This window comes from Camelus bactrianus, chromosome 28 (assembly GCF_048773025.1).
Source record: "Camelus bactrianus isolate YW-2024 breed Bactrian camel chromosome 28, ASM4877302v1, whole genome shotgun sequence".
Lineage (NCBI taxonomy): Eukaryota > Metazoa > Chordata > Mammalia > Artiodactyla > Camelidae > Camelus > Camelus bactrianus.
The window spans coordinates 22628785-22645473 of record NC_133566.1 but is presented as its reverse complement, the minus strand read 5'-3'; the positions used below and the strand labels follow the sequence as shown (position 1 = coordinate 22645473).

The window sequence follows — 16689 nt, the reverse complement described above, 5'->3', positions numbered from 1 at the left end:
TGGGAGTTTGAGATTTGCAAATGTTAGCTACGATACATAAAAATGGATTTTATAAAGTTTCTTCTGCATAGCACAGGGAGCTGCATTCAGTATCTTGTAATAACGTTTGATGAAGAAGAATATGAAAATGAATATATGTATGTATGTGCCTGACTGGGACATCGTGATGCACACCAGAAATTGACACATTGTAACTGACTGTACGTCAATTAAAAAAAAAAAAAAGCTGTCTATTCACTGTCCTTTGATTTGGTCTCAGCTAGCAGAGCCAGTTGGAATTCTGCAGTGGGTCCCTGCATCCTCTGTACCTCTCATCACTCAGAGCCGTCTCTCCTGTTCTGCTGCCCCTCTCAGGAGCCTGTTCTGGTTGAGAATCAGGCTCCCCTCAAAACTAAGAACCTTTGCTTTTGCAAGCATGGTTCTGCCTTATGCCTTATTTGCTCAGAATCGTGTTCTTGGCTGTTTCGGCTGATTGTTATTCCTTCCTCCCTGGTTGAGACCCACCTTCCGTGGCAACAAAACTTACAATCCACTTGCTTCTCGAGGCTTAGTGTGTTCTCTCTCCATTGGATGACAAGGTGTATACTCTGCTTAAAATTTACAGTCCCATTAGTCCCAGATTTAGAGATGTTGCCCAGAAGACTGGTTGCAGATTTAAATCTCTCAAAGGTTTAGCAGCCCAGGACCCCCAGTTTTCACTTGCAAAGCACTTCCCCCTCTGAAGATTTCTAGAATTTGTTTTTCAATTCCATATTTCTTCTTAAGTATATTTTTCTACTTGAAATCAGAAGTCTACTTTACTTATCAAAATCATAACTCAAAATTCAATGTCGTATTGTATACAAGAGTTCAGCAGTCATGATCTTTTATATACAAAATATCCTGTAAATCTTGAACAAATATTTATTCTGATTAGAAATACTCATTGGGGTACTTTTCTCCATTATTTATTTAAATGTTAATGCATGAATTTTTTTTACAGACTAACAGTTCTAACATGTTTACTGATATTTAAATACTATCCAGTTATAAAGATTTTTTTTTTTTTATCATTTCAGGTGGAGGAGGCCTTGGAAGCTGTCAAAAATGCTACAAATGAGCAAGACCTTGCAAATCGCTTTAAGGAATTTGGAAAAGAGATGGTGAAACTGAACTATGTAGCTGCGAGAAGACAACAGGTGGGGAAGGTTTTGGAAATCGAGGGGAGGAAATGAGTAACTGTAAGGAACCTTGTAGTTTTGTGGGTCTGAGTGATGGATGAGCTGCATCTGCTGGCGACCAGGTCATCAGTGCCTGAGAGCCTGAGCCACAAAGGTGGCTTCCTGCCTGGGCCAGGCCAGGCATCACCGTGCAGGGCTGGGACTCCCTGGGGGACTCGCCGGCCCAGCATCCGTAGTCGGTCCCAGGCCACCTGCTGCACTGGTGGGAACCACGCTGCCGCGTCCCCCCGCCCCCAGGAATCTTTTATTCACCCTAGAAAAAGCTCCCGGGCAAAATTTTAAAACACCACGCTGTGGTGTGGCGCCGTGGCGCTTTCTGGGCACTGCCCTTTGCCTGCGGACAGCACCGTGCATACGCACACCCCAAGTGTGCGGCTTCATGAAACTGAGACTTGCGTGAACGAGAGAGAAGGCTGGGGTGAAACTTACGACAGAGGAGATTAGCGCGTGGCGTGCAGTGAACCTTCTGTGAAGCCTTGATGAAAAAGGTTAAGTAAAGAAGGGAAGAGGCAGAGACAGAGAGGCAGCAGGGAGGGAAAGCGAGAGGGAGAGGCGAGGGGGGAGGGAGGGATGGGGGCGGGGCCGGGAGCACAGGGGTGAGTCCCTTTGAGGGTGGTCGTTGGCCTGGGGTTCCTCTGCCTCCTCTTGGTCTGAAGACGCCACCCTCAGTTGCAGCCAGCTCTGTTTGTTCATTAGGTATCATTTGAATTTTGTTCCCGAAGGGTGCGTTTTTTTTCTTCCTAGAAAAAAAAAAAACTTAAGATACGGGGGAGGGGGTGGGGGTTAGTTAAAATCCTTTTCACCCATCGTCTTGGCTGCTCCCAGGATTCTTCAACATTTTGGGCAATTCCTAGTGACTTTTTCTAAGATTCTCTGTGACCATCAGGGAAATTGTGGTCAACACTGTTGGTCATCTGTGCCAGGCTGAAGTGACACTGATACTAGAAACCTGACCAAGCTCTCGTCCTTTCCCCTAAAGAGCCCCCAGTGTCCTTTGTGATAAGCACACGGACATGATTTTCACGTACATAATTATTTTAAGTATTTTGTATCAGCGGAATCCTTTGTCCAAGTGGTGTCTTGTGTGGCAGCCCATCTGCAATCTGCTTAGGAGCAGAGTTACTCTGAAGCACAGGTTTGAGGCCAGAAAGCCACACAGCACGTTTAAGCACCTGATCTCAGGAAACCAAGGGGGAGGCTGGGGAGGGAGACAGGGGCCCGGACGCTCACAGTGTTTGGGTTCTTTGTAAGGGAAGGGGCGTTAGCTGAATAGCTCATAGTTTGGCATCACAGCCCCAGATTCGTATTTTAGTATTAGTCTAATTAAGTCGCAAAGAAGAGAGTCGAGTGGAAGAGAAGGTGGTGGTCGCAGTTGGGAGGGGGCTGAAGGGGTCTCGGTGAGGGGTGGTGGTGGTGGTCTCCACTGTACACGTGGAAAAGCATAGGGAGCCTGCGTTTACGTGGAAAAGAGAAACTCAGGACCTGCTGTTGGATTGGATGTGGCAGCTTAGGGAGCGACAGCCACCAGTTCTCATCTGAGGTTCTGTCTGAGCAAGGGGGTGGATGGCGGTGAATTTACTGAGATCGAGAAAGCCTGGAGAGGGGCCAGAGAGGGTTATTAGAAACCTAGGTTTCATACTTAGATACGTTTTGAGATGCGTGTAGGATGCCCACGTCGAAGAGAGACGTGGGCTGGAGAGGAGAACGTGGGCTGTCTGCACGAAGCTGGCATTAACATCCACGTGTATGTGTGAGAAATGTACATGAGGATGCTCGTTAATATAATTTATTTTTATTTCATTCCTGGTTTTAATTAATTACTGCTTCAGACTCTTTCAAGAAAATTTAGAAGGAAAGAATTAAAAGAAGAAAAAAGCAACATTCTCCCAGCAGCAACACCGTGTGCTGTTCTTTTTGGGGTGTTGCCTTTCAGTTGTTGTAACATAGTCACCATCATACCCTGCATGTAAGTGTGCGCGCTGTCTTTTTTATTTATCTCATAAACAGTGTCCATGTTAACACATTTATGGAAACTTATTTAATAGCCACATAGAGTCCGTCAGATGGAAGCCTCAGTGGTTTCCTTACCCAGTTCTCCATAAATCAGCACTTACACTGTTTACAGTTTTTTTCATGGGATTAAGAATGTTTCTAAAATTATCTTTATGGAAAAAACTACCCACCCCCCCTTTTTCTCACTTTCATATTTAGGTTTTTTGGGTTTTTTTTTAGCATAGATAGCCCAGAATGGAATATGAAGTTTCCGGACCAGGTGTCCTGGAGGTTGATAAGACCCTTCATGACGAGTTGGGGGAGACTTGTATCTGCCCCACCTTGATTGTTACCTGCGTAGAGGATGCCCTCATGTGTTGGGTCCCTCCTTATCTGTGCTGATCTTTAGGGCTAAGCATAATTCACCCCAGTTTAGAAATTGTGTTGGCTGGCGTGGATCTGTTAGTGCTTAAGCAAAGGAGAATGGATGGGCCAGACAGTTGTTCATTACTTACTGTCAGCTTGTCTTGACAATGCTGGACACCACATACTGTAATGTGCTTGTCTCAGGATTATTTTGACCCACAAGAGAGAGATGTAGTTCACTTTTTCCAGGTCATCCATCTTTCATGTACCAAGTGAGCAAGGAGGAATAGAACCCCAGTGGTTCACATAGCCGTTAGTGATACCGTTTGAGGTTAGAGAAAGGTTCTCCCGGAGACACTCAGCTGGCAGTGCCACGTGGCGCCCAGAGAGCAGCCCTGCCTTCAACACGTCCAGAAATGACGTGAGTGTTTTCTTAACAATACTCTTTAAAGCTGAGAATAGACTCCCCAGGGGTATTATCTTGGCGTCCAAAATTAGGAAAGCAAATCATCCTTGATCTGTATGCATATATATATTTTTTTATTATTCCCTAAACTCAGTGACTGATGTGCCTTCAAAGATAGTTTTTTTTTTTTTTTTTTTTTTTTTTAGAAAAATGAACTCTGTTCTGAAAATGATAATGGAGTGGCAGTGATGCACTGAGCAGGGTCGGGGAGTTTGACTCCCTGTGCCTGTGACTGTGACTGAATGTGGAGGCGAGCGCATATCAGAGGACAGGAGCTTGGGTCTTCCGTCTGCTGGTGACGGACTCGGACCCGTGCGAGCCACTGGCCTCGCCGGTGCCTCAGCTTTCACGCCCCTGCAGCAGTGTTGACTGAAGGCATCTGTGGGCCACACACTGTGCGGTTGACTGAACGGTCCCTGAGCAAGGTGGCGAGCGCTCTGTGCTCTCATCAGACGTACCTTTTAGGAGAGAGACGTAAACTTAAAGAAGTAAATACAATACAGCGTGAAGCGTGTTAATGATAATGTTACCAAATGCAAGTTCATGTGCCCGACGCACCACGAGGCCAAACAAACCGAAACATTGGAGTGTGGAGCAGAGAAGGGTTTATTTCAGGGCCGAGTAAGGAGGACGGGGTGGCTCGTGCCCAATAAAACCCCCAACTCCCTGAAGGGTTTCAGCAAAGCATATTTTAAGGCCAGATAAGGGAAGGGCGGGGTCGCAGGATACGGGATCAGCTTGTGCGCAATCTCTGGCTGACGTTTAGGGAACAGGGTGGTCAACGCCGTCAACCCCCAGGCGCCAGAAGGTCTGGGGGCCACGTGCTCTCCATCAAGTAGTTCACTCCTTCCCTTTGGTGGTGGTTTTTAGCTTCTGGAAAACTCAGGACATATGCATGAGATACTACGCTCTGGGTGCTTCAGAGAGGAGCTGCCGCAGAGGACACGGGGGAGGGGTCTGAGCCTGGAACATCCCGCAGGGTCCTGCCGGGTTATGAGAGGGAAGCGGGTCCTGTGGGAGCAGATAGAAGGGGCGTATCTGGATGGAGAGTGGGTTCTCAGAGGACCAGCCCCATCAGGGCAAAGGAGAGGGTGGGAGAGGCACGCTCAGACCCTTCACACAGAAAGAGCGGCACACGGGACGTGGTGGCAACTTCAGCGAACACGAGGGGCAGGAGATGGTTTCTGAAGTTCACGTGGTTCTGTAGGCCTGTGACTTCAGGCTCTGCTGCAGACACTTCCATGGCCAGCTTCATGCAAGTGACAGGTTTGTGCTTTGCACCCGCAGGAGCTGAAGGACCCCCACTGTCGGGATGAGATGGCAGCCGCCCGCGGGGCTCTGAAGAAGAACGCCACCATGCTGTACACCGCCTCCCAGGCCTTCCTCCGCCACCCGGACGTGGCCGCCACCAGGGCCAACCGAGATTACGTGTTCAAACAAGTCCAGGAGGCCATCGCCGGCATCTCCAATGCTGCTCAAGCTACCTCGCCCACCGACGAAGCCAAAGGCCACACGGGCATCGGGGAGCTGGCCGCGGCTCTGAATGAGTTTGACGTAAGCAGCCGGGTGATGGGCACGGTTGTGGGGTGGGGGGGGGCGGTGTGTGCTTCCAGGGGAGAAATGCACTGGGGATGAAAGGCCACCGAGATAGAACACCTTGCTTTACCCCATTGGAGGCTTTGGTAGCAAGATAAATGGCCCGATGTGTCACTGTTACTAGGAATCCAGCGTGTTGGCAGAACCTGCTTGCCAGTCTTTAAAGGAGCTGACGAGTGTGTTCAAGAGGGCCCGACCCCACGCAGGTGAAGCCCTGCACACTGTGACTTCCTTACCTCCCGGGCTGTCCTAGGGACGGCTGACCACTGGTGTGATCACCTTTGGTATTCGAGAGGCGGATGTCATGGGCAGCCTGAGTGTAGTTGCCTCTGAGTTACGTTGTGTCTGGGTGAAAACTGCTCTCAGTTCTTCATGTTAAGTCAGCGGCAAGTGGACTTCGCCGCCCTCCCGTCCCACACGAGATGCCGGTCTTCCTGGCATCGGCCCCGCCGTGGGGCATCTCTGTACCTCTGTGAGTGATCCGCGTTCCGCACCTGCTGTTTCCAGAGGTGTGTCCCAGTGAGGGCAGCAGAGGAAGGGAGGCTCACTGTGCTTGGCCGTATTTAAGGCAAGGGAGTGAGCGGGAAGGACGCGTGTCATCAACAGCCCAGGATGACAGCCCTCACGTCCGCGGGGTCGGGATCCGGGACCACCTGTGAGAAGGTTCTGCCCTTGTTCGGTGAAAGTCTGCGTGTGTTGTGAGCTCCAGAAATATTTAAATAATCAGCGTCTGCTTTCAAGCATTCTGTTTTCCTGTCGGGGAGATAAAGGAAGCAGAATGTACTGAAGGCTCTTTAGGTGATAAAATGCAATGTTAACAGGAATTCATAGGAGAGAGATCTGTGACTTCCCAGCTGTGGAGAAGGATGAGCTTGCTTTTGGGTGTGTTGACATGAGTATTTGGCAGGAGGTGAGGGCTGTCTGCTAGAAAAGAGACCCAGAGCAAATGACTGTTAAGGGCGTGGAGGTGGGTGATACGAAGGACGGGTCATTATCAAGCTCTACACACGTAATTCTTTAGTTTTCACAGGCGTTTCTTTCCCTTGTTTTTTGCATTAGTCTATATATATATATATATATTCTATATGTCTGTCTACATACATATGTGTATAGATAGAGAAATAGAAAGAACTCAGACCATATATTATTTCCAAAGTGTTTTATATGGATTAAATAAGATAAATTTAAAGTATTTGCCACGGAAATGGGGCCTTAATATGTAATGTATTCACAATGATTTAGGAGACACCAGAAAATTCATTGGAAGTAATAAGATAACTTCAGTTGTCAATTTTAAAATAAACATACAGAAGTCACTAGATTTCCATAATGCAGAAGAAGAAAGAATAATGGAAAAGAGATCCTGCTCACAAAGGAAACAATAAAAATAATTTGTTGGCTCTATGTCACTGCTTGATTTAATTTCATATTGTTATATGTGTTAGAGATAATCCTGACAGAGACGTGGGGGACCTAAGAGGGGAAATTATGTGGCACTTTACGAGGGGTAAGTTTTTGGTAAATGATGTCATGACCCCAGGTAGGGAAACCATTGACCCTATCAAGTTCTATAATATGAGACTATCCCTGTAAAAATTCTAGGAGAGCTCTTTTGGAACTTGACAGAGTGATGATAAAATTTTTTTTTTCCCCTCTTTTTTCTTTTTTCTGGAATGAGAATGGATGGGCCCATAATTTAAAGAAACAAAAATGAGCAGGTCATGCACTCATGGTGTTTTTTAAAATTAAGAATAGCCAGACGCTTTAGTCACATTTTGACAATTGCACTGTTATAAGCAGGGTTCATTTAATAATCAAAAAGTAAACAATAAAACCTAAGTGAGAACCTGGTAACAGAGCTGGAGTGTGGCCTAGAGAGGACGCTCTTGAAGGATAGTTGAGACAGTTCAGCTGCTGCCACCTTCTGCCCAGGAGTGATGACTGCAGCTTCCCACTCTGTCAGTAAAAGAAGCTTTTACCAGCAGTGGGTTTAACAGCTGGGACATCCCTGGAGTATTAGGGCTTTGGATTCCTGAAATAAAACTCAAGGCCACATGGGGGAGGTCTGCTGGCAAAGTATGTCAGTGTATTTTTCAGCCATTCTAATGGAGTGGTATCTTCTCATGCTGGACAAGTGAGGTGTTAGGGAGATAACATATGAATATAACAATCAGATGTTTTTATAGAAAAATGGCATATTAACTAAGTAATTCACTGACAGCATTTTATTAATTTATATATTATTATTCAATAGTTATATAATATATAGCAATAATTGATAAATATGTTGTTATATATTGTATATATTAATTGAGTTTTATTACTTACATTAACTGAATATATTACATGTTAACTAAGTAATTATGTATATTAGCTAAGTATATTAACCAAGTAATATTTTGTTATTAAATGTATATTAGTTCTCGAACTATGTAAATTGTGTAAAGCCTCACCTGATGTTTAAAAATTTATTTCTCCGAAGTTGGCGAATCAGCATTTGGAGCTGTCTCAGCTGGCAAGTCATGGGTAGTAATTCCATTTGGTGTGGTTCCCTAAAAACAGTTGTTTAGTAAATGCAATTAATTTCGGTACTTTCTCAAAAGTTGTAATGCTAGGAAAATATTATAGAACCTTAAAACATATAAGATAATTAGCCAGTTGTAGATTTTGTGTCCTTTCTGATACCAGCACACCTAGGCAGTCCTTAACGATACTTGAAATTTTCTCTTAAAAATAATGTTCCACTTTTTTTACTTTGAAACAGAATTATAGATTTCTGTTTTATATTTGCATAATGAGTGCTTCGGTATTTTTTTTTTATTTCCCAGGCAAATTGACTTGAAATTGATTTAGAATTCACAGGCATCTGTCCTGAATCCTAAATGCGATTCTCAGATATTAAACGAATTGATATTACATCGGGTGGGAAACTGACTCAAACTTCCTGTGATTTACTTCTTCTGGTGATACTGTTTCCTGATGCTTGGTTTAATGGCTTGCCAAGGATTTGAAAAAGTAAAGCATCTTTGAGATTCTGAAGTGGAAGGAACCGTAGAAATATGAGGTGTTTTTTCAGTCAGCATAGCCAGTGTCCCCTAATGTTGCATTTGAAGTCCGTCTCATAATAATAGTCATCATTATGTCAAACCCCGTTTTGTGGGAGGTTTGATGCAGAAGTGGCTTAGAGTTTCATAGTTGATTGAGAACAAGGCAAAAATTAGTATGTTTGTCTTTTACATTCATTTGCCTGAAATTACAGGGTCGATTTCTACCTGAGTAGCTATAACTGGGGCTCAGCGCTTGGTGACCTGTTTCGGGGCACTGTTACTCTGCCTACGGGAAGAGCTGATGCAGCGCTGTATTAAGTAAAAGACTGAGGGGAAAAAGGCAGTATTTTAACAACTCGAAACTGTCAAGAGAGTCTGTAATGATACAGTAGCAGAAAGTAAAATGATTGCTAATCATTGGGAAAATCCGCCTCTGTTTAAAAGTGTGGCAGCTTGAGGTAGTTAATTTCATCTCGTGAAACTGTCTACTAAGGAATACTGAGAAGAATTTAAACAAGTGTTAATGACTGCCCGGAGGTACCTCATGTTACAACGTCAGCTTTGACTGCTGGGGAACTTTCCAGAGTGGGAGAGAGGAAAATTAAAGTTATTCCTACAGAACTTCTTTATTTTAGTAAAGAGAAGAGACTGTACCATACCGTGTTTTTTGAAGCTTCTTTCGAGGACGAACATACTTTGGAAAAATGGAAATGGACACCAGTCGCAGCCCAGTCTTCATAATCGATAGCCATTTCCCTTTTAAAGTTACTGTTTTCTTTTAAATCAGACAACTTCTCTAATCTTAATCTCAAATCCCTCCAAACTGAAGTGTTCTCCTTCTGGTTTGGTTTCTTTCTTTTCCTGTTTCCCTTGGGAATTTGCTTGATCGGTAATTCTTTTTCTTGTATATTCAGTTTCGCCTTCCCCCCTTGCTTGGTCCCCTCAGCCTACAGAGAAATGCACTTGTCTTCTACAACTTAAAAATAAAATGAAATAAAATGTTTGACTACCATGCTTACCATAGTCTCATATTTCACTGTTTTTTTTCCCCTTGAAGAATTCTGTAAGAAGTAGATTCTGATCTAATCTAAGGCTCTGACTGCTTTTGTCTTGTCATCTGCCCTCTGCTCCCGCCCCCACTCTGTGTCTGAGGGTCTCCAGGGACCCCTCACTCATTAGCCCCTAGTTCTCAGCTGCTTCCACTTTGGAAGGGGGAACATTTAGTATTATCTGCACCCTCTCTTTCATGGCACCACTTCTCACTCTCCGGGTTTCAGTATCTGGCCCTAAGAAGTAAGGACCATCTGGTCTCAACTAGTTGAGCTGCAGTGTCGCCGTGCCGTGCCGGCTCCGCCCAAGTCGCCCTTTTCATTCCTGCCTCATGTTTGTGCCTCCCCTCCACCTCCTTGGCTTTTCTTCCTTGCTTCTCCTTCTTGTCTTTGCACAGATTTCCTTTTCTTGGATCTGGCTTTAACCCCCTCACTGACCTGGCGTTCGGTGGGTGGGAGTGTTGGAATGGGAGGGTCAGGAATGATGCGACAGCTACGTCGCGGGCCAATGAGGACGGCGAGGGTCTGTAATCCAGCGGTGTTGCGGGGCCGAGGCTGCCCGCAGCGGTGAGGGAACTTGCCCTGGGGAGCGCCTCCGTGCTCCGGGGCTCATTCCCTAGGGTTGTTCCAGCGGTGAGCTCTTCTCAGGCGTGCATTGTGTTCCAGAAGCTCTCGGCCAGAGACAGAGGTGAAGCAGCAGGAGTCACCCAGGTGGGAGAGGTCGCTTCCCAGCAGAACCCCAGCCCATTTCTGGGAGGTGGGGGCGGGTTTTCTGGGTACCCAGGAGGATGAACATCCGTGGACGAGGGCTTGAGATCGTGTTGGAAGACAGCTCAGTAAAGAGCTGGAGGGCCACGTGGGCCACTTAGGTCAGAGGCCCAAGCATGTGACCTCAGAGATCCACCCTGAAGGAGCCTGGAGAAGGAGGAGTTTTCCAGCTGACTGTCTTCTCCAAATATCACTCACCTTTTTGAGTAGGAAATAATAGTTTCTTATCATCCTGACTAGCCCAAATAGATGCCCGTGTGGAAGTCCTGGTCCCGTAAGGAGTCATGAAACGGAATTCTGGCTGGCTCAGGGATTCTTTCAAGAGATCCTACTGGCTCGTGGGCTCCACTGCATCTGGGAAGGAGGAAGGCCTCCTTGGAGAAATACGTTATCACAGAACGCCTTGTTCGGTCCCTCCCCAGGCCTAACCCTCCCTTTTGCTGTGGAAATCAGCAGAGTTATTTATCAGAGAGGCTTACCCCTTCTTTGATGTTCCCCAGAGTCATTCTGACTGCATACATCTGGGAACTCCCATATGGGGTTAAGAAGATCATACGTTTTCTATGCACTTCATTCCATTAGTGTGAGGGCAGAGAGAGGAGAGGGCCTATCAGAATGCTGTAAACACACTGGTAAGGAAAATGCAATTTGTAGCTGGTCTTTTAAAGCAATTAGGAAGGTAGACGCCAAATGCATAGAAATGAAAGCCAGTTAGGCAGGACCATTTAGCATTTGGAAAGCAATTTCAGGTTTCTATTTCAGGCACTAAAAAGATGGAGCCGGCAAACTCAGCAGTTTGCTGCCCGTCTGAGTCTGAGCCAGTGTTTCTGAAGGCTTAACATCTGTACTGTTATGTCTCTTATTCTTTGATGCTTTTATGAGTATTCCTTAATAATGTTCTCTGCTGTATTCCTATGGAGCGGTTCTGACAGTGGTTCTTGGCCGTTGGAAGTAGCCTGGGACACTGGGGAGAGCCCAGAACTTGGATTCAGGTGTCTGGCTGCTACTTCAAGCTCTGTACATAACTGTAAAGATGTGTGACCTGGAGTTACTGAGATAGCCTCTCTAGGCCTTGGAATAAAGTTTAAGCATAGCTGAGAGCGTTCCTTAAGTGCTTAAAGCATGCCACGTGAGATGTTAGAATGAAAGTTGACGGGGTATGAAGAAGAAATGCTTACTAAACAGCTTTAGTTACTGCAGTGCCTAAGTGTGCGGTGTGCGTCTATGTACATAATATGCACCTCACCGTCTGTGGGGGGGGGGTGGTGGTGAGATTAGGGACAGTGAAATCACGGAAGACTTCCTGGAAGAGGTGGCACACACGTAGGCGTTAGCATGATGAGTGTGAATGAGAGTGCTTCTCAGACAGAGAGAACATCATTGCACGCAGAGGCGTGGTGGGCAGGACCGTTCGGTTCTGGAGCCCAGGGAGAAATCTGGCTGAGTCCGCGAGCTGCAGGAAGGTTCCAGAGCTGTGTTGGTCTTGCAGGGGGCTGGGCTTCAACCTGATGGTGTTAGCAAGTTGCTGGTGATCTCAGCGGGGGAACGCATGGTCACATTTGTGTTTTTATTTTTCTTTCTTTCTTTTTCTTTCGTTGCATTTGTGTTTTTATTTATTCATATTTTTTTCTTTCTTTTTAAAATTTAGTTTAGATTTGTGTTTTTAAAGATCCACCTGGAGAGGCTGGAGAATGGATTCGAACAAGGCGAAGCTTCCGCCCAGAGAGGGTGACTAGGGTGGGGGGTAACGAACGTCCGAGCAGCTCCCAGGAGCAGCGCGTGCGTGGCCCAAACCACGTGGAGGAAGCGGGATCGCCAGGCGGCAGGAACCACGCTTCCGACCCTCATGTATCAAAAGGGTTGATGTTTGTGCAGGAGGCTCTAATTAATGAAAAAAATGTTTTTTGCAATTCCGATGAGGAAATCTTGAGAACTTTCAGTCGTTTGTGGAATCCTTGATCTTTTGCCAAATACAACTTTCTTGTATGGTTTTCTTTTTTTCTGGCTCTTAGTTTACTTACTTACATTCCCACCAGTGTGGTTATTCAACGCCTGGTAATGTGTGGATCTGTATTTTGAACGTTGCTCGTCCACATTCTTCAGCGTCTTGGATTTTTCTAACTTAGCTTAAGTTACTTAACGTTGAATTGACCTCCTATCAGTATGTACTTACGAATGCTCATTTTACTACAAAAAAAAAAACCCCACTTCTAGACACACTCTTTTAAAAAGCAGAGACAGATTTTCCCATGCTGTAGGCTGTCATGTCAGTACCTGGGGGTCAGTAGGGCCCAGCAGTTCTCATGTCTTCTTCCAACGGACTGCCTCTGAATGTGTCTGCTCTTTTTTTTTTACTCTGGCAAATTAAACTCATCAAAATGTCCTTTTTTCTCAGGTTTAAAAAAATTATTTTTCTTTGAAGTATAGTCAGTTTACAATATTGTGTTAGTTTCTGGTGTACAGCATAGTGATTCAGTTTTTTAATATATATATATATATTCCTTTCCATATTATATTTCATTATAGGCTATTACAAAGTATTGAATATAGTTCCTTATGCTGTACAGTAGGACCTTCTTGTTTATCTAATTTTTATATAGTAAGTAGTTAGTAACTGCAAATCACGAACTCCCGATGTATCCCTTCCCACTCCCTTCCCCGCCCCCTGGTAACCGTAAGTTTGGTTTCTATGTCTGTGAGTCTGTTTCTGTTTTGTAAATAAGTTCATTTGTCTCATACTTTTAGACTCCACGTATGAGTGATGTCATACGGTACTTTTCTGACTTGCTTCACTTAAAAAGAGAATCTCCATGTCCTCTTAATCCTGCGGGAGTCTAGCTGAGAACCGGCAGCGGTGTTTGGGCATTCTTCATCAGACACTGACATCTGGTGGCCAAACGGAACGTTAAGGAATCCTCCAGTGGGTTTCCATCGCCCTGTCAGCCCTGCACAACCTGAGTGCTCCGCGCTGTGTGCAAACTCAGGGGATGCAGACCTGGACGGGGCGTTGCCTGCCTTCAGAGAACTCTTAGTCGTACCACACCCTTGTGTACAGTGATGTTATGCACTGGAAGTCGCATTAATCCTTTTTGGAAATGTTTGTAGCCCTGGGAAGGTGGTAAATGTGGATACAGATGAGTTTTGGGGAAGAGACGCTCCAGGCAGGGGGGAGAGATGAAGGTGGTTCTGCTGGCGGAGTGGGAGACAGTCGCGAGCATCTGGGCAAGCTGTTCTCTGCTTTTTGAGCCATGCCACATCCTTGCCAGGACCCGTTTATCCCTTATCATCATTTATTCTGGACGACTCACACCTCCCGTATCTTCTTGCTGCCAAGAAGCTTTCGTTTCTTCAGGTGTTATAAACCTAGCAGTGTTTCCTGACTGTATCATTTACTTTTCTATCATATTTTATTATAATTACCAAGGAAATACCCCAAGACAATTTGATTTCTCTTCCACGTTTCAATTAGTAAATGTGGAGCTATAAAAAAAATTATCAGGGAAATGACAATTCTGAGATTTGAAATACCGTTTTTGAAAATTATGTTTCAAATTCTCATTTATCTGCCTCCCTGACATCTTTAGTCAACAGCATTGTATTTCCAATCTTGTTTCCTTTCTTCTCACAAGGGAAAATGTGAGAATCTGTATTTTCCCCATGATAATAACTTTCTTTTTTAAGAATATTGACTTATTCTGTGATTCTGAGTTCACTGTTATTTCAGGTGATTAGTACTAACAGTGAACATTGACATAACTGATTATCGTATTCTTAATTGTCTAAACATGTGATGGCAAACAGTGTTTTGCTTGTCATGTACTTATGAGTCATGCTTTAAAATTTGGGACCCAAACGAGTCCTTTTATCTAGTGAATTATTTGTGAGAAGTGTAGTTTATTTAAAATGTTTACCTCCGTATTCTTGTTTCTTTCATGATTTCTTGTGTTAGAAGTGTTTGCCTTTACTTAGCGCTCCCTTCTTGTGTGTTTCCCATGGCACAGTAATGAGTGCAGGGTACAGATTTATAGGGTACGATTTACTCAGATTTTGTGATGAAGTAAACATGCACACGCACATGTGCACACACACACACACACACGCGTGCGCACGCGCGCGCGCGCACACACACACACACACACACACACACACACACACACACACGAGCAAACTCTACTTACACCAGAGAGTTTGAGCGTCCCACTCACTTCAGGTAGATCAGCCGCTGTTTACGGGCCTGGAAGCAGAGGAAGCCTTTGGTCCTTGCTGTTCCGGTGGGGCTGTCCTGTTGCCTCCTGGCCTTGCCTGGTGACCGAGTAGCTCTGTAAGCTTTCTTTTCCCATAGGTGACGTGGGTCTAATGTGGCCGTATATATAGATTTGCTGTGAGAGTTAAAATCTTTTACAGAAACACTTCGTGGGGTGGCTGACCCAACACTAAATACCCATTAGCGCTGGTGCTGGTGAGAAATGGGTGCTTTTCTATTACTGCATTTTTCACTAAAAAAAAATGCAGTATATATTTTTTAACCTTGATGTATTTATCTTTAGAAAGTGATCTAAATTTTGCCTCTTAGGTTGAAAGTTAAAAAGATGAAGTTTCAAAACGTGTTACTTTAACAAAGTTTATACTGTAAATTTAGTTAATATTGACCAACCCCTCAAAATAGACTTTAAACTTTAGACATTTATGATCGTAAGTAATGGTCAGATTGCCACACGCCTGAAAAAGTAAATAAAGGGTTCTTTACTGGCAAATGGGATCCTAGGAAATAAGGTATAAACCGTGTGTATCAGTCTTTGGCCCCAAACCTTCAAACAAATCGCCTTCTAATTCCTCACTTGGATGTGCCACCTGCTGCTTTTGCTCATGCCAATAGTTCTAATTCAGCAGCGTGCTCTTTATTGTCACTTTTTGTTCACAACTGTGCATTTATAATTATGCAGAAACCACTTGTACTAGATTCATTTTATCTGAGAGTAATTGCCACGCGTTATAAAATGGTCACTCCTAGGTGACCACGGCTCACGCCCCTGTGTGAGGAGTCGTGGGTTTAACATCAGCGCTCGGCGTGGATGTCTGTGTTCAGGGATGGGCTGGCGGCGGGGACACCCGTTGTCAGGCCCTAGCCGCTTTCCGGCTCTGGACTCCGCTTAGCTAAGCTTGGCACAGCCTTGTGTATCGTAGTGAGGAGAGGCTGCTTCTCTGCCAGACCGGAGCAGAGCAGCGCTTCGGGAGAGACCACGCCCGCTGTCACTGGTTTAAACTCGAGCGGTTCAGACCCGGGGCCCTGCGACGGGGCCTCACACGGGCGCGTGTGCAGCGTGGACGGGAGGGCGGGAGGGGTGGGCCAGCAGGTCTCCCAGTGACGGGGATTCTGGCGAGGGTGGGGCCTGGGGGGCAGAAAGCAGAACAGGAAGGGGTCTCAGCTGCAAAAACCGCAGCAGCTCAGGTCGAGGGGGAAGAGCCAAAGGGGGGAGACCACGAGGGGCACGCCGACTGCCGCCGGCGGGCGCAGCCGGTGCTCCAGGTTCTCGTCCCGCCGTCCCCGAAGGAACTCAGAGACAAGAGGTAGTGGTTAAAAAAGCAAAGTGAGGATTTATTAGAGGATGGACAGGACACACTCAGGGGGAGGGTGGGCGGGCTCAGGGGAGCGGCTGCCCTGAGTTTCTTTGGCAAGTTGGTCACAGAGGATGTAAAAATGAATGGGCAGAATATTTATTAGGGAGGGAGGGGTTTGGGGTCATATTCCCTGATTATCATCCCAGCTCCACCTTCTGGAGGGAGGAGGGATTTTTGTCCATATTTAGCCTGGATCAAAAGTCTCATGGCGTCGGTGCAGGATGGGTACTTCTGATCTGCAAGGCTGATTTTATTGAAATGAGGGCATAATGGACAAAAGGTCACATTCGGACCCTGGAGATTCCTGCCTTTCCCCACCTTTCTTTGTCAGACTCCAGACTGCTCATCACCCCAAAAGGTGTGGCCCCTTATCAGCCCAGAGGTTCCTGCTTTTCTTTCTCTGCCCAGGGACCCCTGGTGCTCACACGATGTGTGGTTTCCTGCATTTGGCCTGAGACCTACCTTTCTGCCCAGGTCCTGTGCTGTGGCCTGCGTCCCCCTCTCTCTGCTCAGACCTAGCTGTCTGCCTGCTCTGACGTGACCACTAGTCCTGAAGACGCAGGTGG

The 16689-nt window shown here is 45.8% G+C and overlaps 1 protein-coding gene across 2 annotated transcripts in view; it reads left to right on the top strand.

Annotated features, from left to right (window-relative positions):
- The window catches only part of CTNNA2 (catenin alpha 2), a 944639-nt gene that overhangs the window by 269737 nt on the left and 658213 nt on the right, over positions 1 to 16689 (top strand). For both annotated transcript variants that reach the window (XM_074354541.1, XM_074354540.1), the window contains exons 5-6: positions 1059 to 1178; positions 5332 to 5598. In XM_074354541.1, the coding sequence (XP_074210642.1) occupies positions 1059 to 1178; positions 5332 to 5598 (387 nt within the window). The remainder of the gene's footprint in view (positions 1 to 1058; positions 1179 to 5331; positions 5599 to 16689) is intronic.